This window comes from Cebidichthys violaceus, unplaced genomic scaffold (genome assembly GCF_023349555.1).
Source record: "Cebidichthys violaceus isolate CVI_PGR_0920_01 unplaced genomic scaffold, fCebVio1.0.p SCAF_8, whole genome shotgun sequence".
Taxonomy (NCBI): Eukaryota; Metazoa; Chordata; class Actinopteri; order Perciformes; family Stichaeidae; genus Cebidichthys; species Cebidichthys violaceus.
In genome coordinates, this window is record NW_027176964.1 from 4,250,988 (window position 1) to 4,275,561 (window position 24,574).

The 24,574-nt window shown below is 39.5% G+C and overlaps 1 protein-coding gene across 2 annotated transcripts in view; it reads left to right on the forward strand.

Annotated features, from left to right (window-relative positions):
* Positions 1-24,574, forward strand: part of LOC137892838 (cadherin-18-like) — a 179,847-nt gene that overhangs the window by 126,042 nt on the left and 29,231 nt on the right. For both annotated transcript variants that reach the window (XM_068738229.1, XM_068738230.1), the window contains exons 5-8: positions 2,558-2,725; positions 5,735-5,922; positions 11,210-11,463; positions 13,546-13,682. In XM_068738229.1, the coding sequence (XP_068594330.1) occupies positions 2,558-2,725; positions 5,735-5,922; positions 11,210-11,463; positions 13,546-13,682 (747 nt within the window). The remainder of the gene's footprint in view (positions 1-2,557; positions 2,726-5,734; positions 5,923-11,209; positions 11,464-13,545; positions 13,683-24,574) is intronic.

Sequence of the window (24,574 nt, forward strand, 5' to 3'; positions counted from 1 at the left end):
ACGTGTCTTTAGTCTTGCTAACTATACCACCCCTGCTTTACTGCTGCTATTAACGAGCTAACGCTAACTTGTTATGCTTGTCAAGCTGGATAACAAGTAAACATCAGCACCAGGAGAGGTACTGGAGGGACGTTACGTTCCTCACTTCAAACAACAACTTTGTTGTTGCAGCCCTAATTGTAGTGCTTTCAATACGTAAACTCGCCTTGTATTTGTGTGAGGTTCTCCCTTTTTTCCCACCTTACCCTCCAATCTATGCTGCTTGATGAACATCTTATACAAGCATAACGTTGGTGAAATAGGCATAAAGTATTGACAGGGGAGAGGAATTTTTAATTGTGTCATTTCTGTGTACATGGCTCACAGGGAAACGCTACTGCTCTACAGAGATGTAAAACTGTAGGTACATATTGCTGATGACCATAGTTTTGTTGTTGGGGAATCATCGCAATGACCATAATGCTTGACCATCATTTTCTCACTCAAAGTTTTTCATGGCATCATTGCTCTTTCTGGTAAATGTGTCTCCTTGTTCAGCCCTCCATTCATTGAGGTGCTCTGTCTTCGTCAGTCCTTTGAACGAACAAGGCTGGCTTACGGCGTTATTACTCACGGTTACTGATCGCACGTCAACACTTAAATGTGACGGTGATGCAGGCAGGTGGACACAAATGCAGAAGCAACAGGAAAACTACAGCAACTGAAGAATAAATGCTTCAGGGCAAACAAAGGCAAAACAGAACTGGCTGGCTCCAAACACGAGGAGCAAAACAGCTGAAAACACCTGGAAGCATAGACCACGAACTGACAGGGAGAAATGGGAAACACACAGTTATACATACACAGAGCACAAGCCTAATCACAGGCACAAGACTGGGGTAGACAGCACTGGAATAGGAGGGAAACAAAAGGATTGGCCAGCAATGGAGACAACGAGGTGTGGTAGGCAACAACACAAGGCCAGAGCAAATGAGACCAACACAAGACAGGCCTTGAGGAAAATAAGGCTGAACAGGGCTACAGCAACACAAGAGGAAAGCAAGAGGTATAAACTGTCTGGAATAACCTTGCAGAGCAGAAAGTCAACCCAAAGATCAAGCAACAGACACCCAACAGGATCAATAACCATAAAGTAGAACTGTAACTATATAGTCCAAAAACTATGACTTTAAAGCTTGGCTTTATTTAAGTTGTAGTTGTAACTCCAGTCACATTAGCTCATAACTTCTATACTAAATGACCACTAGTCTTCATCATGCAGATTTCTGACTTTTTGTAGTTAATGCCATACTACCTATTATAAGACTAAGAAATAAGTAAACTAATACACATACATGATTGTGAAATAACAATTGCACAGTGATAATTACTTTTTCATTATTGAATGCCTTTGTTTGTTGTTGTTGTTTTGGTTGTACAGAGTAAATAATTAAGTGTATATGAAACAAGAGGGAGGAAGGAACGAGCAAACAGGAATGCTGTAACGGGTGGTGTATGGACCCAATTGCAGTACAAAGGACTCAGAAGACAGAGGTAAAAGTTCAACGTTTTACTTAGACTCCGGCAGACAGGCAAACGGTTTAGAAACCGGCAAACAGGAATCAGGAGAGGAGAGGCAAAGTTCTTGGTCAGGGACGGAAGGCTAGGTCGAATAACCAGGAGGCAGACGAAGCAGGGAATCAGGGACAGGCGAGGTCGGTACTGGGAAGACAGGCAGGAGAACGCTGGAAAGACTGGCATCGCAAAGAACAATCTGGCAAAGGAGTGAGTGTGGAGCTGGTGACTATATGCTGGGCTGATTGCATGTGATGAGAGGCAGCTGTGTGCACAGGTGAGTGGAGTGAACTGACGAGGTGGGTGTGGCTGACAGGCTGAGTGGGGCAGAGGCAGGATCAATGGAAAATTACTGATGGCTGGATGACTGAACTGTGACAAATGCATGTTGTGTCAAATAACTATATATCAAGTTTTAGGTATAATTGAGAGCTGATGATGTCCTCCAGATAGGGAAAAGATCCAGACAACTCGCACAACTATGAATAATGTATGAAAAAATACCATCAGAAATATATGGCTATCAGAGAGCCATAGCCTTCATCGATCAAGCTCCTCTTCTAAGGAACCAGCTTCCAGTTTCAGTCCGGGGGGCAGACACACTTGCCACATTTAGGAGTAGGTTTAAGACTTTCCTTTTTGATAACTCTTATATTTAGGGCGATGTCGTATGTGTACAGATTGTAATGCCCTCTGAGGTAAATTTGTGATTGGTGATTTTGGGCTATAAAAATTAAATTAAATTAAATTGAATTCAAATCGAATCCCTTTGATTTTCTGTTTGTGAGAGTGTAGAAATCTGGTTTCAGCAGGATACAGGCAAACATGTGCATGAGGGCAGGTTGGTGTATGAGTAGGTGTGATTTCACTGCACACAACCCCTACCAGATGACATACTGCAGTTGCTGACTGAGTAAACTAATGCTTTGCTCATTAAAAATCCTTTCACCAAACACTGTAAGCAAACAGTGTTTTTCGCTTCTTTTGTCTCTCTCTACCTCAGGTATCATTCGTACTGCAATGTCCAACATGGACCGTGAGACCAGGGACCACTATGCTGTGGTGATCCAGGCCAAAGACATGGTAGGCTCAGTCGGAGGACTGTCTGGATCTACTACTGTCAACATCACCCTCACTGATGTCAATGACAACCCTCCAAAGTTTCCTCAGAGTAAGTGACCACTCTTGGTTTGTTTCTAACAGCAGCAGGTTAAAAAGTAAACAGTTCTTTTAAGCTAAAAACTTAATGATATGACTACTGTGATGAAACACCACTGCCGGAGTTGATATTGACATTAAAAATCAGCAGTTCCTTGTTGAAAATGGATTAAAACGCTGTCTACTGTTTTAAATCGGTCCTAATCGTCAAGATCAATTCTAAAATATAGTTTAACGTTTGGGACTAAACCTACATGGTAAAATTAAAGAATGTAAACGCCCTCTAATCAGACCCCCCTCCTCTCTTCTCCCCACAGCGTTGATTGTTTTTACATTTTCTGAAACCACTGTGTAGCATTAGGTTGCTATGTTTTCATTACGTTACACTGGTTACAGAAAATGAGCAGAACAGATGCTACAGCTGGTGCCCGCTCTTCTCCCGGCAAACTAGTCCCTCAGCAGTGGGGAGTCAGGGGGGACAGAGATTGTCATTCTTATCCCGTTTTTTTTCAGATAAACAGTTTATTCCTCAAATTCATTGCCCCATGCCATGTCGTTATTTTCCAGCTATTGTAGCGTCATCAGTTATATTTGTCGTTGTTGCTTCAAGATTGTGTCATACAGAAGTGGGCGTGGTTTCATCTCTCAGCCCCTTGCCCTCTTTTTTTTTTTTTTTTTAAATGATGCATTAGGTGGATTTCGGCTCAGAATGGAATCTCTTCTTTATCCTTCAGCCCTTCAGCACTTGTCCTGCAGGTGCAGTCTTGCCTCATTTTTGTTTTCAACATGATACAGATACATTTGCCATAATCTAAGACTGAGAGAAGGTCTACAGTAGGTCTTTTATTGATTTATAGAAGTATAGAGACTAAACCGTTATCACATGACTGACGCTCCTGTCAAGCGATCTGACTTAAAGTAATTTGTTGTTGATATAAGTCAAACGTTTACTTTGGTCTCTGATTCAATAACAAGAGAAGCCAGTCCTACAGAAGCACACAAATAATCTTTGTGTTTCATGTCAAAGAACATCATGAGCACATAATTGTCTTTACTATATCCAAATAGAAAACCATACATAAAGGACAGACAATGGAAAGAAAGACAATTCACATGTTACATCAACAGTATTATGTAAATGAACAATGGTCATGGTCAGAGAATAGTTTACAGACAAAACACACAAAATCATAGGAGTTCAGCAACCATCCAGTGTGCTTTGAATTGAGGGAAGAAAATCTTTCTTCTATCTTTCTGGCCTTCTTTTAGTTTGCAGGGTCATTTTATGACTTGTCAGCACAAATATTGGAGGGACTCTGCTATTTATCTCATGACAAAAGATAGAGGATTTAAATATCAAGCTGTGTGGGAGAAACTGGTTCACGCATTCATCTCCACCAGATTACTGTAATGCTGTCTTTGTTGGTTAATCCATACAATTAAAAAGTGATCACAGGATCAACTGAAACATAATACAAAATGTCTCCTTCACAGGCATGCTGTAGGCCTTGCAGTGTAGGGTTTGTGCCAAATGATTCTATTGTTTTACATAGCAATATGTATTTACAAAGACCAACGTGTTACAACCAATATGGGTCTCTAGGGTCATTGTCAGCAGCTTGCATACCTATGTTGTGTTACACTAATTGGTAGAGTGGGAGGGTGGTTGTCCAAGCCTATTGGTCAAAAACAAGGAAGTGACATCATCAATAGAGAGGAGAAAGAAAGAGAGGGGAGAGAGGAGACAAGGGTAAATGGTAGATGCTAATACGTCTTTCTATTCCTCTGACCACTCAAAGTGCTTTAACACTGCATGTCAACGTTCACTCATTCACACACCCATTCACACACTGATGGCAGAGGCTGACATGTAAGGTGTCACCTGCTCAGCAGAATGTACAATCATTCCCACACACTCACACACTGATGACACTGCCTTCACCAGCAGTTTGGGAATCAGAATCTTGCGAAGGACACTTCGACATGCGGACGATTGAACCGCCGATCTTACGATTAGATGAAGACCCACTCTACCTCATAAGACACAGCAAGAAACCGGGGGAAGGTGGCTCCTTGTCTCTTAGGGTGCGTCTGAATGGTTCTGTGATCGGTGGTTGGAGAGATAGATTGCTCTGAAATATGAACCAATATCTATGTATGATGTTTCTTATTTGTTCGCTACAAATCTTATTTTAAGGACAGTGATTTTCACACAATGTATTCCCTGCATGGTGAGATTTTCCTTTATTCATTACCTTATATTTGCTTATATGCTTTGTTACACATGTATAGAGCACTTTAAACTGCATTTGTGTGAGTCAGTGCCCTCGAGCTTGCTGCCATACATTTCTATTAGGCCTTTATTTACAACTGCAGGGAGACCTTTACCCGGCCTATGTTAGACACATAACATTATTTCCCCCTGTTTTAATGCTGTAGATGCAAACTGTTGACTTGTTATATTCAGTATGATTTACACTTTCACTGCACTAATTCCATCAGTTCATGTCTTATTCACCCCTCTGCTGTTTTTTATCCTCTAATTCATTATATTTGCTTCTACTCTGCTTTTTATATATATCCCTGTTAAGCTATCGTCAGTGAACACACTTCATTGCACAGATTTTTTTCACACGTGCCAAGCAGCCAGCCTGTGACAGCTCTGAGGACAGATTCAGCAGTGTGATTTCTGCTTTCAGCCTCCAGGGGAAAAGTTGAAGCTGAGGATGTTGAGCGTTAAGTTCTTCAGAGCAGCTCACTCTCAGTTTGGGAAGTTTGTAGCTCTCATGTACAAACTCCAACTGAAAGCAGCACAAAAAGATGTGACCTAGAAGTGAGGTGGCAGTGCAACATCAGACTGCTGTCCAGTGAGCCCCAGATACTTTTTTATTTGTTCACTGGTTCAGAGCACAAATCTGGTGGAAACAATGAGGGAAGAGTTTTCATAATGCTTGAAAAAGCACTAAATATCTTTATAAGGTTTAATGAAAAAATAGAATAAAATGTTGTGTTGCTGTTGCAGAGAGCTACCAGCTGTATGTACCAGAGCTGGCTCCAATAGGGAAGGCAGTGGGTCAGATCAGAGCCAACGATGAAGATGAAGGGCAGAACGCTGAGATGAGATACAGCATCACTAATGCCGACGCAGCTGCCATCTTCACCATCACCACTGATGCTGACCGCAGGGAGGGAATCATCTCACTCAAGCAGGTATGAATCAGAGATCACAACACAGGCCTTACTGGTTTTGTTCACTGTACTTTTGCAGTCTGGACTGCTCACATGTGTCACCTAATGGTTGTTGGTGGACACTGCAGCTAGTGCAGAATCAGCTGGATAAATTAAAAATAAATTAGAGACACCAGCACCAGTTTTATCAGGTGTAAGGTGCCACAAAATGGCATTGTGCCTTCAGTTTGAACAGTTTACTTTTTTCAAAGATACTGGAATAAACTACACAGGAAATGGAATTGGATCAAATCCAGCATGCATGGCCAGTGGCTGGAATTCTTTGAGACAGTCGAGTGTGTCTGATGCCCCTGCAGCCTTTGAACTGGGACAATAGGGAAGCCTGTGTTTAGCAAGAATGAGCAATACTGGTTTCTCAGAGCCACAAGTTAAAAGTGGTTTGATTTTCTTTGTACCTCTTTTTCAGCTGCTCAGAAACTTGAAAACAGATGAAGGCTCCTCACTCAAGGGGAGTCCATGGTTGTTCTTCTTTTTCCAACAGTTTGAAGTTTGCTTTCGTCAGCACATTGCAACACCTTGCATTCTGGGGGTGTCTAACATTTTTGTGAAGCATTATCGAGGTGCTGGCCAGACCATCAGGAGCAATTTAGGTTCAATGTCTTGCATAACGATTCTTTGACATGTGGGCAGGAGGCTGATCTCCACCTCACAGCTGCTGTTTCTGTGTACATACAGAGAGAACAATGAGTAAAGACTTCTTATGAATAGGGAAACAGTGAATACAATATGGATACCAGTTAATCAGTACCCAAAGTCCACAATACAAACAATTTTCTAGACCACTTGCATCTATGAATGTACAAAGCCATGTGGTAGAAAAGAATATTAGCATAGGAATGTGTGCTCACTAATTGCTAAACCTAGTAGATGTATTAATAATCTCTGTGTACATATTGATAAACCATGCACACAGATTAATAAACGGTTGAACTCAGCTGGTGGCTCCAAAATTTAGGGAGGAAAAGCAACCCACGGCCTGTTATTTTGGCTGTCTGTATACAGCTTCAGAATACAGGGGACAGTATACAAGTAGAACAATGACAACAGAGCCAGGGTATATCAAACTAGACAAGAATAGTCTAAAACATCCAGATATTAAGTGTGTCTTGATACCTTGTTAGACATCATTATCAAATTTATTTATTTACAAATAATTTTGTCTTCTTTTCTTGGGTATTTGAAGAAACCAAAGATTTTCCCATAACAATGTAAAGTCTTGATATGATCAATGGCAAACCTGCAAAGATCTTGCCAGAATTTCTTGGTGTGAGAACAAAACTGTTTCAGAATATTCATCACACGACTATGGCTCAGTGATAAAGCAGGGTCGTCCCTCAATCAGAAAATCGGCTGTTTGATCCCTGGCTCCTGTAGTCCATGTCGACATGTCCTTGGGCAAGACACCTATCCCCAGCTCCCGTAGGCTGTGCCTGCGGTGTAAGGTGTGAATGTTAGTTAGATATGTGTGGCTATATTATTATTATTATTGGGATGTATTGAGAAACACATTCTTCCTACTGGAGAGTCAGCTGGGTTGGGGTTAGCTCTACTTTCTTATGATGCAGTAAAAGGGCTTAAAGATTTCTTAAAAACAATCACTGCAGGCTGGATGGGAATGAACCTATGTGTCACTAAAGCCGTCAGTCCAATGAGCGGTGACACAGCATCATTACGTTACTGTACCTTCCTTCATGCCGTGCAGCCTGTGCAGCAGTCAGTCGTACATACCAGGATCCAGTCGCAGGTCATTGGAGTGCAGCAGCACATGGGGCCATCTTAGTCCCGCCATGGGTCAGCTGTACAGCTGAGGCAGTGTGGCCCGAGGCTGCGCAGCAGAGCGGGGGTATCAATCTGTCCTCCTTTCGCATCCAGCTGCTGCCGCGCCTTCCACTTCAAATCCATTCTCACCATTAGCTCATAGTGCCTCAGGGCTGCTACAACAAGACCACTGTTACGCTGGCTAGCACGAGTAGCTAGCTACTACTCAATAAAAAAGGCAAACATGAATCTAAAAATGGAAATTTGGGCTCTGTTGAGAATACCTGAATATAATGTAATTTTTTGTGTTTAAAAAGTTGCATTTTTTTTTTATATGCTAGTATGTTCATCTATAGCTGTACTACCATTTCGCCACACTTTCGTAAATAAGTGGTATTGTAGAAAGCGTCAATTTACGTGTTTTGGCTAATCACAGATTAGCATGAAACACTGGAATACATTAAATGACGTAAGAAGTCTCGCCTTTAAGGGACCCCCACCACCACTTGCTTGCCTGTCCAGCAGGCATTTTAATTAGAATTTCAACAAAAGAAAATTTCGAATAAGAGAGAAAAAAGATTGAATAAATGATGGTGAGATTTGGTATACCATATGAAATCCCGTAAGCGCCAGCTTGAAAGTCTCTGCAAGAAAAACGGTTTAACAGTCCATCTCCAAGCCCACTCTGACTACCTTCAACAATACAAAGAAGCTCTCATCTCAGCCCGGTCCACCTACTACTCACACCTCATACACTCTGGCTCCTCTAACCCAAAGGCTTTCTTCTCCACAATAAACAAGCTTCTCAAACCCAAGGACAACACCTCCACATCCTTCACAGTGAACAAATGCAACTCTTTTCTTTAATTTTTCCAAACAAAAATTGACACCTCCTCCGCCCTTTCCAACCTGGACTTGACCCTGACACCATGAGCAATTTCCGCCCCATTTCCAATCTTCCCTTTCTGTCAAAAATACTGGAACGCGTTGTTGCTGCACAAGTCAAAGCCCACCTCATCTCCAACGAGCTGTTCAAGCCATTTCAATCCGGTTTCCGCTCACAGCACAGCACTGAAACCTCACCTCAAAGTCACCAACGACCCCCTCCTCTCCTCAGACTCTGGTCACCTCAACATTCTCATCCTCCTCGACCTCACTGCAGCTTTTGACACCATCAACCACAACATCCTTCTCTTCCACCTCGAATCCTCCCTCAACATCACCGGAACTGCTCTCTCCTGGATTAAGGTCCCAAATCCCTCACTAAAACCAGTCATAACTTCTTCCTCACCATTGACAACTCCACTCTGTCTCCCTCCCCACACATCCGCAACTTTGGAGTCATGTTCGACAGCAACCTCTCCTTTGAACACCACGTCAAACAAATCACCAGAACTGCCTTTTTTCAGTTAAAAAACATGACCACATCACCCCTGTTCTCCAGAACCTCCACTGGCTCCCCGTCCCACAATGGATCGATTACAAAGTCCTTCTTCTCACTCACAAAGCCCTCCATAATCAGGCACCCTCCTACCTCACTGACCTGCTCCACCACCACACTCCATCGCGTCGGCTCCACTCTTCTGATGCCAACCTCCTGTCCCTTCCACCCAGGACCAAGCACCGGACATGGGGTGACAGAGTCTTCTCCATAGCTGCCCCGTCCCTTTGGAACTCTCTCCCCAAACACATCCGAGACTGCACTGACCTTTCCATATTCAAATCCCAAATCAAAACCCACCTTTTCAAAACTGTTTGACCAATATTGTGTGTTCTTATGTTTTTAGTGTATAGCTTTTATATATGATGATTTTAATGTAAAGTGTCATTGAGAACTTTGAAAAGCGCTTCATAAATAAAATGTATTATTATTATTATTATTATTATTAAATGAGAGGTAAATTATCATACCATCTGAATGAAAGCACGGAATAATAGCTGGTGTCAGAAAAATAGTAAAAGTACTATAATACCCTTTATACTTTAATTATAGTACCAAACTGAAAACACAGCAATCCTTCTTTGATTGTAAAAGTTCTATCTCAAAACACACCCTGTAACCTGTACATTGCAGTGTCTATACACTGAGTGGCTTATTGTCACGCTATTATGTTCAGAATACTGGGGAGGACATGTTTTATAGAATTATATTTTCGGACATTGATTATTTAATCTATACTTTCATTTAGTGGGTATAAATGATAAATTACATTAACTTAAAGACACAGTGGGAAAAAAGAAAACCCTTAAATCATTAATCTCTAATGGAAATTGGTCAGTTATCTCTTGGTATATGGAAAGCTGTACCGCTGTAAAACACACTAGATTTATTGCCTCACGGTTGTATCCCTCCGCCAACCTGTCTTGTTGCAATTTGCATTCATGTCTGTCGACAAATGTTTTCATTTCATCCTATCAGCTATTTGTGTGAAATTGACTAAATTAGCGTATTAATTCATGATTCATGCATTCACAAGGATAAGATGGATGGACCGATGGACGGATGTTTAAAAGCTTAACAACCAACATCCTAAATATTGGGGTGTATTCATTTATTCAAATAAATATGATTTGGGGAATAAGCTCAACCTTGCCCATTATTTACAGAGCTCTGCTCTAATTTACATTCCAGTGTGTCCTCAAATACAACCAGCGACAATGAACACACAAGTTTGAACCCTCGCACATCTTCACAAGTTAAACACTGTTTAAAAATGCAGGATCCGGATGCACAACTGACCCTGTTATTATTCAATATATTTGCACATTGTCTTTGGCTCATGGTCTTATTAGCTCTGTGTGTGTGTGTGTGTGTGTGTGTGTGTGTGTGTGTGTGTGTGTGTGTGTGTGTGTGTGTGTGTGTGTGTGTGTGTGTGTGTGTGTGTGTGTGTGTGTGTGTGTGTGTGTGTGTGTTATGTGTTTGACACAATATGTAGCTGCTGGTTAAAGAGTTACTGAAAATAGGATAAAGGAATATGAACTTAAAGACAGACGGACTGGTTGCTTTGTTACTATATAAGGAGCTGTCTGTTTCGCTCCGTATTTGTGAAGCCATGCAGAGATCATTTTACTCCGACTCTTACATTATCTAATACTGCCCCCTTTTTTTCTGAAGGTCAGAGGTCCATTTCAGAAGTTTCATCATATTTTTTGCCATCACTGTTTATTAACCTGTGCACACTGTTTATTAGTCCATTCACTCTCCTTATTGAACCTTTAACACATATTTCAATGTCTCTTCTATTCCATGATTCCTGACAGGCCACACATGAATGTAATAGGTGTTGTGAGAATTATTTTACCTTCTCATTTTTTCCAAAGTAAAAGTAAAAATCACTATCATCACACACATCGCATACTGATGCGTCATTATAACCATTATAACCATTATAACCTGAGTATATCACTAGTCTATTTAATCATTGTCATGATTAAAGTGATCTTTGAAATGTGTCCTCAGCAGGGTAATTGTGCTTTGTCTCCTCCCCAGCCTCTGAACTATGAGAAGAGAAAAGTTCACACTCTCAACATTGAAGGCTCCAATATTCATCCAGACTCCCACTTCTCCCACGTGGGGCCATTTAAGGATTCCACATCGCTGCGGGTCATTGTGGGTGATGTAGATGAGCCTCCTGTCTTCTCCATGGACTACTACATTTTGGACATGTATGAAAACTCACCTGCCGGTACCCAGGTTGGCACTATAACTGCTGTCGACCCTGATAGCACCAACAGCGCCGTCCGGTAAAGGAAATAGTCACTGATGTGATGTGTGTTTGGGTGTTTGCGTTGTGCATGCATATGTCTGGTATTTGGGGTTCAGGTGTCCCTTTGAAAAAAGAGGCTTTACAGTTGTCAGAGCTGTGTCACAGTGAGTGGCTCCAGCATGTACTGAAGAACTCTACCACTTTGCAAAAGCCTCACTGTTCTAAAAATACCACATGCCTGCTTATGTGTGGCACATGGGCTGCAGCAGGGGCAGAACGCTGCTTTCTCTCAGGGGTGAGCATAGTTTTAGAAAGAAGAGCACTGCTCTCGCTTATTGGCAGCAGAGAGACTCTCCTCAGGGCTGCAGTTAGCACTATTGTAGGATTGCAGGTTGTGGACTGACCAGCCCAGTATCATTTAGAATTACACTGATTTTGAACATTTCTGCACTTCATGATATACAATCAATCACAATGTTATTATAGGAGGTCATTATTACCCATTTGGTGGTGATATGGAATGGAGTCACCACATACCCACCATCAACAGATTATGGTATGATTATATCGATACATGATGGCCATCTTCTGAATCCATAAGGCAGTAACAACATTGAAATAGATTACTTGGCACTTTTAGGGTGTGAGTTGAAAATCAATCAATGGATCTGCCTGATTTTTTTTAATTGTGATGTCATGTCTTAGTCAAGCGGCAACCTCTGCTGCTGAAAAATGAAGCCAACACAGAATTTCCAAAAGCTGCTGTACTTGAAATGGCCACTTGAGGCTGGCTCCAAAAGCAATCCCCATAGACCCCCCTGTTACAATGCCCAACTGTACAGCAGGATTAAACGTTTACAGCCTGGTAAAACGGTTTACTTCTCTATAGCTATAAAAGACAACTGTACGGGGGTTGAAATTTTAGATAACTCACCAGTTTAAAGTATATTAAGGCTTAAAGTTAGGCATATTTGAGTAACAGGTGGGTGGCATACCAGGACGCTAGCTGCTAAAAGTCTGCTCTGCTGCGTCATCCGACCGCCTCAGCTCTACTGAAGATCCACCTCTTTGAAAATTTTTACAGTTAGGCTGTGTCCTCACTGCCAAGATGGCTGTGGCCAGGGCCGCCCACTTTGAGCTTCACAACGGCTCTTCAGAAAACTGTGGGTGATATCACAGAGACTACATCCATATTGTAGGTGACTATCAGCAACTTAAAATGAGGCACCGAGAGGCGAAGTAGGGGAGACTAAACTTGCGGACGCGCAGGCAGTAAATGATTTACGACAAACAAACTTTGGTGACATACAGTCATACGTGTTCAAACTCACTTTCTCCTTTGGTGTACACAGGCGATCAGCAACGTCAAACAATGACAATAATTATGTGAATAGCGTGTAAAAAGCGGTCAACAAAAAATAAGGCTCGCTCTCTCACCTCCTCTCCTTCTATCCCTCCAAATAAACTAACGTTAGTGAACAGCTGATATCCCCATTGTGGTTATCCCCAACACCACGTGACTCAATAAACGGAAGTGACAAAAAAGGGTGTACAAAATGGCACAGGCCATACCTGGCTCCTAGACATATGTTCTACAGTCTTAGAACTGTAGAACGGCATGTCTTAATACATGCCGGACTGGACCATTAAGGTTCTGTTGTATCCGCTGACGTGCATTCTGCGTTACCTCGAGTACTCCTTGAAAATGACCACAATGATCAAAAGTAGTATAATATGTAGCTACATACAGTATTACATGTTGATAATAATGCAACTTTTCATTGTACAATCAATACAGGCATGAGAGATATACAGGTATGATCTTTCATTTATTTTGTTACAACCTCTTAAATATTATTTACTGAAATAGTATTATAAATACATGTCAAATACTGTTATTTGGTTGATTTATAGTTTTTGCATTCACATTCCATTTTAAAAAAAAATATATAACACTCAATCAATGTATCAGTCATGATTAATTTGTAGGACTTCTGTGATCTAAATAAATGCACAAGCAGTCTCTATTGTATTATATTACCCTCGAAATAGTAAAATATTGAAATATGTTTCAATGGCTTTGTTTCTTTTTTTAAATTCATCTCATTCTGTGTCACAGGTACTTCATAGAAAACAAAGAGGAAAGACCTTTGTATTTTAGCATCGGGGTGAACAGTGGCATTATCAGGACTACTCAAGTTCTGGACCGGGAGGAGACTGCGTGGCATAACATTACTGTGATGGCTGCAGAGGTTGGTAAGTTCACAGCTGACCAGCTCAAACCCTGTCCCTATCTGTTTTTCTTCATCATTTCATCCCCTAGCTACCCATGCATTCATCCATCCATCCACCCATGCATCCATGCATCCATCCACCCATGCATCCATGCATCCATCCATCCTCAATTGATCACTCAATGTCTCAATGTCTGATCGGTTACACTTCATAAGTAAATGCTCATTAGGACAAGTGCAGGCTACTTTACCACTGAGGGGCAAAGAGGAAAGAGGTGTCGAAGGCAGCACTGCACTGTTTGCACAAACGTTATTTTATTATTACTTTAGTAACGTTTTATTCCTTTTGTATATTTTTATCTCGTATATTGTTTATCATTGCTGTTGTTCGCTGCTGCTGGCTGGCTGAGGGCTACCAAACGAAATTTCGTTGTATCACTACAATGACAATAAAAACCTCTTTATCTAGCTTATCTTTATCTTTATATGGCTTAAATTACAATAACCATCCCAATTCTTTATGCTGAATTTGAGAAAACACCTTGTGTTTCCCCTGGTTATGGCACACAAAAAAAATGACGAGAGAAAAATGGTAGTTACGAAGTTTGTCAACTCCAGTTCTAGGAGTATGAGGACTGGAGTTGGGCATGGGCGACAGAATTGACCCAAGACCAGATCATCATAGTTTAAAAATGAAGCGCAGTGAGGACACAGACATTCCATACACCAGATGTACTGTATATAACACTGATAATGCTGATGCACATTCAACACAGGTTGGATCAGTTAATATGAGTCAGCTGTTACTCTGTTTGACTCTCTTAGTATAGACTTCAGTTGTGGCAGTATAGTTCATACACTTCACTGATAAACCTGAAAATTCGAGGTCTACTTGATTAACAATAATCGTTATCCGCCCTGAAAAGAATAATATAATTTAATCCCTAATATGTACAGTATGCAACATTTTAGGATAACAAAAAGATAGAAATTTATTCAGCCATTGCTTGACAAATGACATACAATTGTAAGGACATTTTTAGAAGCTACTTAATTCTGTGAATTTCTGTGGAATATCCTTTGACATTTAGTGATCTGACAGGACCTCTCCATAGATGAGATTGTGCTGAATGCATCTGTCCATCAGTTCTTCTTCATCGTCTCCTTTCATTTCTCTCCAGCCGATGCTTATCTTGCCAATTACCCTTTCTCCTACCCTTTACTGCACCACAGTGTGAGTAATGGACTGAGCGGTGGCATTCATAAAGGCCAGGCAACAATAACGCTGATGCGGAGTCTCTGGGGATTAATCGAAGTTGCAGGAGGGACGCACCTCCATATAGTTACACCCAGCATGTCCCACCTCATGTGAGCCAGTGTGAAATTAATGTCAGTATTAAACTGTCTTAATGAGAGTAGGAGTTAGTTAGAGGGAAATTAAAAGTTGTCATCCCTTATTTTCAGCCAATATTCTCAACATGTTGTTGTCAGAGACAGACAAGCAAAACATGTATTGTAGTGAGGGGCTGGCTCACCGGTAGGCAAAGAAACTAAGATACTTACTCATAGCTTAGGTGCAATCTTTATTTAAATATCTGACGAATAATGTGTCAGTACATCTTGTCATCTTCAGGATAAATAAACAGTAATCATCTGACTGTGTGTAGTGTTGAGGACAGTAGGGTTGATTCAGAGCACACCCTGGCCTTGTTAAATCAAGGGCAGAACTAAGGCTAAATTCTTGCTTTGAGATTATATCAGATGTAGCTTATTAATATAAATTTCGCAAGCTAGCAAAGCTTCCATCTTAGACACCAGATTGTTTAAACATTGGGACATTTTCTATGTGTTACAATGCATATTTGACATGATTGTCCCTTAATTTGTCAAAAAGATGAAAAAAAACTGTACAGCAAAATAACGTTAGATGGTCATAGTCAAGGTAATTTTAAACAGTTTTAAAAAGTAAAGATTTTAGTAGAAAAAAACTTGAAGAAAACAGCCCGTCTGCCAGTGTGGTCTGTGCAGTCTGGATATTACAGGTTCAAATGTTTTTTTCTGTGGCTCATTTAAGCCCTGAGAAATTACAGCGGTGCACTTAATCGTTTTTCATTAATTTTCTCAACATACAATTTTTCCTAATGTTTTTATTTTATGTTTTAATACAATTCCTCTAATATCAGTTATGACCTAAGTGTGTAGTTTACTCATTACATTACAGTCATTTAGCAGACGCTTTTATCCAAAGCAACTTACAATAAGTGTATTCAACATAAGTATTCAAGAGAATTACTAGTCACTAGAAGTCATAAGTGCATCTCCTTTTTTAAACAAGCATCTAAGAGCATAAACCAGAGCATAAACCAGAGCAAAAGTACAGTGCAGAAACAAACTAATACAATAAGTGCAACAAACTAATATGAATACAATAAGTGGTAAGTGGAAGGCTCAGGGTAGTACTTCTAGACATAGCACAGTGCCTATTGTACAGTTTAAGCTTCAACATTTGAGAGGCGGCTAAACTTCCAGATACTAAAGCCTTGATGGATACATGCAGATCAGACTTGATAGAATAAAAACCAAGCTGATGTTAAGGCAACAATATGCCTTCTTTAGAGCTTATAACCGTAACATGTCTGCATCTTATTTATTGTTTTCAGGGCATTTTCATAATCAACCAAAGTAAATAAACAAGTACGTTGAACAAAAATCAAAACAATATATTTTTAGATATTAAGTAAGCCCTTGCTTTTCATTAGTGCCTTTAAAATTAGCCTTTTATTCTTTTACTTTTCCTCATGATACTCATATGTTTTATTATTTGATGTTGTAATTGAGTTGTTCATTTGATTTTTGTACAGTGCTTTTTTACCCTGTTTTGAGGATGCTATATAAATAAAGGTGTTTATTAGTAGTAGTGGCAGTAATAATATAAATTAACATACTTTTAAAATTAGACTTAAGAGGATCACACGGTAAATAGAAAATATACAAAATAAAATGAGGTAACTTTTTTGTTTCTATGAATGAGGGTAGGATAAATAACACAATATACTTCAACAGCACCAATAACTACATCTTCCAAAATGATCATACAATTGAATCAATGCCTCACTAAAACAGTTTCAACAAAGCCATTTGGTAACACTTTCTATGACGCATTATGAACGATGCTTAATTGTGCTGCTGTAAAACAAAAAGATACTTTCCTTAATGAATCTCCGAAAGCAGTTCTTCTTTTTATTCTTTGGTGCCATTTTAATAAATGAACACTTCCGGGTAAGGAAACGTGTTTGCTAAATCTGACATGGCTCACTGGAATAGAAAGCAATGTGTCAGAAATTGTCCCACTGTGGAACTGGAGTTGTGGGGTTGTGTTTGAAACAAGTATATTTTCAAGGTAGAGGCTGAAAATGTGTTTTCCATCTGGCACCAATACTTTTCATTGTTAAAATCTGTGTATTTTTGCATTTCATGGCGCTTTCCACTGTTTAATACTTAATCCATGCGTGCATAACACACCAGGAGAATAGATGGATCCAGTCTGATGGTGTATGCCAGCAAAAACAGCAGAACACACACTGAAGTTTACCACTGTGGAACTAGAGGCCTCACTGTAACATTGAAAAGAGATGTATGTGTGTGTGTGTGTGTGTGTGTGTGTGTGTGTGTGTGTGTGTGCACCTGCAAGTCTCCTTCTCTCTCTCTCTCATTATTAATGTCAGCACAGAGTTCTGGATGTGCTTTACAGAGGTTTATAGCACAGAGGTCGAGAGCAAAGGTCAACTTCATTCTGTCTAGAGGTGACACTGGATAAAAAGTGAAGCTCTCTGGTGAAAGAAGCAGAGAAAAAAGTGACTTTTTCTGATAAGGTATCTGACCTTCAGCCCTGCCCATTACCCTTAGGCTTGATCAGAAATGCCTCTCCAGATACACTCTATAAGCCTTCTCTGATGGGATGAGCTGAGAGGAGCCCGGCAAAGCACAGCACAGAGAGAGATTTAGACAAGGAGAGATGACGGGGAGGGAAAAGATGAGAGAGATAAGGACGGGGATAGATTGATGAAAAAAGACACCAAGTCTGCAGATTGGACTTCTAACCAAGTTTATCCAAGAACTGTATGCTTTAGTTCTTATTGTCTGAAGGGTCGAACGTAGCCTGTTCATAACAGCAGAGAAAAGCCCCCTAAATGTTGCAACCTGAAAATGAACTGTCCAAAAACACGTCCATCTTCGTTTTGCAAATTGTATTAACAAATATCACGGTTAAGCACAAGCACATGTTTGCCTTCAGCCTGCATAAGCGTGTCTTTGTAACACTTTCTTAAAGCAACAGCTCTCTCTTCTTCAGGGTCAGTACAATACATTTCTTCCCTTTCACAATTAGTTACAGTTGTTTGAATAATACAAATATAAATTAACTTTAACACAACAATCAAGCAAATTATTTGAATGGAAACACTGATATTAGATCAACAAGAAATATGAAATAACATGTTTCAGGGCGCTACATAAATAACACTTTTGAGAGGATGAAATGTGATTACTTTTCCAGAATTGACTACAAGGAAAAGTGAATCTACCATTTCTTGACCAGGAATGTTATAAGATCCTTTGCAGATGAACTGAAGTGAAGTCGTTTTTTGGGTTAAAGTGAACTTGTGCTGGTTTGGTATACATCTGCTGGAACAAGCTCTAACGTTAGCTAACACACATTAGCTAACACTCTTTCGCTAACACGCATTAGCTAACGTCACCGGAAAAAGACTGACATGAAGAAAAAACACATCAGAACGCAAAACATATCAAAGTGTGTTCCATTCATTCTTTATCAGAGGCGCTGTTTTTTTAATGCCTCAATTTTATTTTTCAATGGAACTTTTGGTAACACTTTATATTAACTACACACTATGAAGCATTAGTTAAGTATGAGTAAACACTTAATTCATCATTTATAAAGCATTGTTCACTCATTAACACTCATTAGTATGCAATTTATAACAGTTATAAATGTTTTATTCTTCATGAATAAGCTTGTCTATTATGTTTGGTGATTATGTTTGTAAATGAAGTATTATATATATTACAAACCAATTATTAAGGAGTTGTAGATGATTAATAACATCCTTTATAAAGTGCTAGTAAATGATTAAGAACTTATTTAGATGTACATTATTCATGCATTTATATATATGATTTATATATAATATATTAATATATGCTTTATAAATGCATATTAATAGTGCAATTCATGATTAATTCAGGTAGTTACTAGTCATTTATTAAGTATGTTGTGTGACCTCATCTAAAGTGTGGACTATCTATGCCTTACAAATCATTTATAAATGACATTGAAAGGCCATCAGTGCCTCAAAACCCACAAAAGACAAATAGACAAAACACAAAGTAATAAAGAACACATCAATATTTATTACAAGATGCAAACAATGTACTCGTATTAATACAAACCTCTCAGCCTCTCACTCATGTAAATAAACAAAACACACAGATTATCCTTCAGGAGAACATGGCTGGATATAAAACATTTACATTCACTCATATGAACAGATAAATGGTCATCAACCATTGTCGTTATCATATAACCGCTAGTTAGCCAACTGTCTCCTGGATCGCTCTATTTACAACGGAGGTAACATTGTGGCGTGCGCCGTCTCAGGACCTCTAGTTAGTGACTTGCTAGCTGGAATGCTAGCTACATACTCATCCTCCATAATGTGTAACGTAACGTGACAGCTAACGGGCCTCCAATGCCCTGTCATTCTATCTAGTCCGGGTCCGCGCGTCCTCTCAACTTAAGTCGGCGTTTTCCATAGTGTAAGGGCACTTCCGTATCAGTTCCTGAGCGAAACGTTTGTCCCACGTTGATGACGTATGAAGCGGGCTTTTCCTTTGTCCCACATTGATGACGTTTGAAAGCGAGATTTCGAGGTTGTAAACAATGAGCAGATTCGCCGCCTGCTATCGGGACATGCAACTGAAGAAAAGAGCGAACAGTGGAGATCGATATGCTTTGTTAAAATTAATAATTAAATAAGTAAATGTAAACTATTATGTAAAGCTTCTGGCTAGCTCCAGTTGTACATTTACAAATGTTTTATGTCCAGCCATATTCTCCTGAAGGAGAATCTGTTTGTTTTGTTTTTTACATGAATGAATGGCTGAGAGGTTTGTATTTACAGTACATTGTTTGCATCTTGTAATAAATATTGATATGTTCTTTATCACTTTGTGTCTTGTCTTTTCTGTTGAGAAGATAACAGACTTTTGTGGGTTTTGAGGCACTGATGGCCTTTCAATGTCATTTATAAATGCTTTGTAAGACATAGATAGTCCACACTTTAGATGAGGTCACACAAAATACTTAATAAATGACTAGTAACTACCTTAATCATGATTTGCACTATTAATATGCATTTATAAAGCATATATTAACATAGCCCCTAACCATCATTGCATATCTAAATTATATATATAAATGCATGAATAATGTACATCTAAATAAGTTCTTAATTATTTATTAACACTTTATAATGGATGCTATTAATCATCTACAACTTCTTAATAATTGGTTTGCAATATATATAATACTTAATTTACAAATGGGGAATCCATCATTTATAAAGTATGAAAACATAATCACCAAACACATAATAGACAAGCTTATTAATGAAGAATAAAACATGTATAACTGTTGTTATGAATTGCCTAATTATTGAGTGTTAATGAGTGAACAATGCTTTATAAATGATGAATTAAGTGTTTACTCATACTTAACTAATGCTTCATAGTGTGTAGTTATTATAAAGTGTTACCAAACTTTTTTCAGTACTTATATTCAACTTTTCCGAAGTGTTTTCTTTTTTTGTTCAGGTTTTATTTATAATGCCAAATTCAGTTTCAGTTAGCTAGCTAACGCTCCTCGGAAGTTAGCAGACGCCATCCTTCTATTTTAAAATAAGATAAGACATCGTCAAGCCGCTCGTCACACAATACACTTAGTCCCCAATAAAATCATATGATATAATACTATGTGTTGCTATTTAATATTTTGATGGAGGAAGGAATTAATACATTTTTGTACATATTCAGCCTGCAGATTGGCATTCTGAACCATCTGCCTGAAGGCAACAGCTGGAATTCTGGGTTCAGAATATGTGTTGGGTCGTTCAGAATTTTCTGCACCTCCCTGAGCACAGATTTTCACATAAGGTCTGAAAATAGTGAGGCTCTTTTTACCTATGATCTTCATGGCCGTTTTAGTAAGATATGCAAGCTTAGATTTTAACTGTACTGGCAGGTTACCATACCTGTATGCCATATCGAATTACACTCTCTAGAATAATTTGATAAAACAGAATTATGAGTTTACTATTAACACCATAGAGCGTTCTAAAAAATACATCCACTGAACAAAGGTTTTCAACATATACATGCCACGTGAGCGAGCTGTCAATGTGGACACCAAGATATTTATATGAAGAGGCCTGATTCATGGGTACATTGTGAATGCTTACTATGGTCACCAATTGATTTTTAGTCGAATATCATCTCCTCGGTTTTCCTCACATTCACAAAAAGGTGGTGAGCATGACATCAGTCCACAAAGTGTTTGATTTGAGAAAAGTGGTAAAGTGATCTTGATCTTGGTGTAGTAAGCCAAGAATGGCGGTGTCATATAAGAATTTCACAATGTAATTTTGGGGAGTTCTGCTCACACACCTGTTTGTATATAATGTGAAGAGAACTGGGGAGCTAACGCACACTTGGGGGGCCCCTGTGCTAATAGATAGGGTCAGATATTGCTTTATTTATTTATTTACATGTTGGACTCTGTTAGTTAGGAAAGAGAAACCATTTGATAATGAAATAATTCATGTTCATCTGTTTCATTTGATCAAGTAATAAATAAGGCTGAAGAGTATTAAAAGCTGAACTGAAATCAATAAAAAGTAAATGTGCATATGCCTTACTGTCTTCCAAGTGTAAGGACTAAGTGGTTGATATCATCACTGCTTCTTTGTAGTCTATAAGCCAACTGCCAAGGATCAAATTCTGGGTTTACCTCAGTTTTCAGTAAAGACGCAATATATTTTTCAAATCATTTCATCACAACTGAGGTCAATGCGACGGGCCTGTAATCGTTGGTCTCAACTGGGCAAGACTTCTTTTGAACTGGAGCGACAACAGTTTGTTTCCATAGTGCAGGGACGGTGTGTGAGTCTAGAGAGCGCTGAAAGAGGGGACACCAAGCTGGAGTAAGCTCTACAGCACAGGTTTTTAAGCCTGTCCGGTCCACTGGATTTATTAGTGCATAACTGATGGAACAGTAACTGCACCTTGTAGTTATCCACCTCAAGCCTTATACTCAAGTCGTCTGTGAGAGAGTCTAAGATGCTGTTGCGCTGATAGAAAATGTCATGGGTTTGGAACCTGAGGTAGAAGTCATTCAGTTCAGTCTTTTGCTTGGTTCCTTATTGATAATGGCTTTCATTGAATCCGAAAGCTTTAGAGTTCATGGTGGTAAAATGTTCTTTCGTAATAATGTTCTTTTGTTGTCTGATTAAGTTCCTTTTGTACTGTTTTTAGCTCCACTCTGTCCTTATTTCTAAATGCTGCCTTTTTCCTATTAAAACATTCCTTTAGTTCTTTAGTTTGAAATGGTTTATTGTTTTGTTCCACCATTATATCCTTTTTAGTAAGTATGTTAACCACACATAAATGAATGTAGCCTGTTATTGTCTCTGTAGCCACGTCGACATCTGCATTATAAAAAAAATATGCCAATCTGTGCACAGGAAACAGCCTTTACGTTTTTCTCTGTCATCTTCTGACCACACAATCATAGTTTTATCATGTGGCTGGCTGTGTTTCAGCATGATCTTATATGTGGGAATTAAGTGGATGGTGTTGCGGTCAGAGTTAGCCAAGGAAGGTTTAGATCTGGCAACATAGGCATTTTTATGTTTCCGTAATGCTGAAGTTATATTATCCCATGTTTCACACTTGACATATTGTTCAAATCCCAGCAGTGACAATTCAAGTTTATAGTGGTCAAAATAGAATTAAAACAGGAGTGCCCGGTGTACACTTTAATTGTTGATGAACACAGCTGCAATGTGAGCCGCTGCACTTGCTGCATTCCCACTCGGGGGGGGACAGCACAAACAATGATGCTACCAAACTCCCCTGGAAGGTAGAACTCATACATAAAACCTTGACATCGGGGCAGCAGATTATCTCTCTAGTTGTGTACTGTTTGCACCAGTCATTAATCGACAGCCAATCCCCCACCTCTGTTTTCCCGATAGCTTATTTCTGTCCGTGAACCCCTCAATTTCAACCAGGGAGTTGGGGATGTCCTGGGGTAGCCAGGTTTCCGTAAACACCATCATACTTGAGGTGCGGTACTCAAAACATTGCGTGTTGTCGATACGGAGTTCCTCTATTTTGCATCGCAGTGAGCTCACATTACACAGTACCATTGAGTGCAATGGAGGCCTATTTCACTGTTGTTGGAGATGCTGTCGTACTCCACCTTGCCTGCCTTGTGTCCGCGACCGTCTGTTGCGTTCAGGTTTCATTCTCACACTATCGGGCAGGGCCATGGAAATAAATCCAGCAGAGCGAAGCGCTTGAACTCTGGTATAGGTGATGGGCAGCTGAACCTCCATGCCCGCAGGTAATGTTTGGCACAGTGTACAAAGTCCCCATATGATCAGTGCCAGACAGACGGATTGCGTAATCGTTGCCACGTGAATTTAGCATGTTTTCACAAAAATAAAAGTATGAGGACGTAGTTAGACAATAGGCTATCAGACACAAACAAACAAATACAGCAGATCGCGAACCCTGGTCGCAAGTAGAGCAGCGCCACCGGAAAATCTATACTGGAAATATTTTCAGATCTTTATCCTCAAGTGCATTTATTTTTTTATTTATGTATTTATTTTAGTAGTCATCGGTATTTAGTTTTTGCCCCAGTGCCCATACACAGCTAAATCTGGCCATTGTGATCAGGGAACACAATCTAATCCTAATCCACTGAGAACACATTTGTCTACAGCAGTTCTTTTATTTGGCTTCGGGCATCAGACTTGCCAAACAGTGCATCTTTTTTTTTTAAAATTGAACATTAATACCTAGACCCTCCAGAGGTTATTATGAAATTAAATGTGTACTTGCAGAATTAAATTAGGCAAAAGTAAAGAGTATAAAATATCCACATCATTTGATAATAAAGTCCTTGTCGTGGCAGTGTTGTGGTCAACTATTTTACTCCACTGTGCCATCAAGCTGTGATCAGTGGTGTGTGAGATATTGAATGTGACAGATGAATGAACAGGCAAATGAAAGTTACAGACCCCCACACTGCCTGCATTGAGAAATAGTAGATGCAACAGCACAAGGAAAAAGGGAGAGAAAATTGACAGATGAGATCTTGATGATGAGAAAGAACAGTTATTGATTTATACTTTTTCATTTATTGACCTTTTACTATAAAGCTGGTGCAATAAAATTCTATTTAGCTTGGGTTTTTTGCTCCAAAAGTAAAGGTGGACATGACAAACAACCACCAAGATGCTATAAGATATGTTCATTTAAATGGTGTTTGTTATTATTTATTTTTGTTGTCTTTATTTGATAGTGATAGGAAAGGGGACAACTTGCAGCAAAGCACAAGGGTTGAATGCAAATCCTGGGTGTGCAGTACAGACACAGCATTGGTACATGGGAGACCCGCTCTACCAGGAGATGAGCCACCAGGGTACCCTAGTGTTTCTTCATTTTAATAGAAGAAAGACAAGTATTTAGTCATCTTAAACCCACAATAAATAATTAGTTTGTGATTTGGCAGCAGTGACAAGCTAAATAGTTTGCTTATTTACACATCCA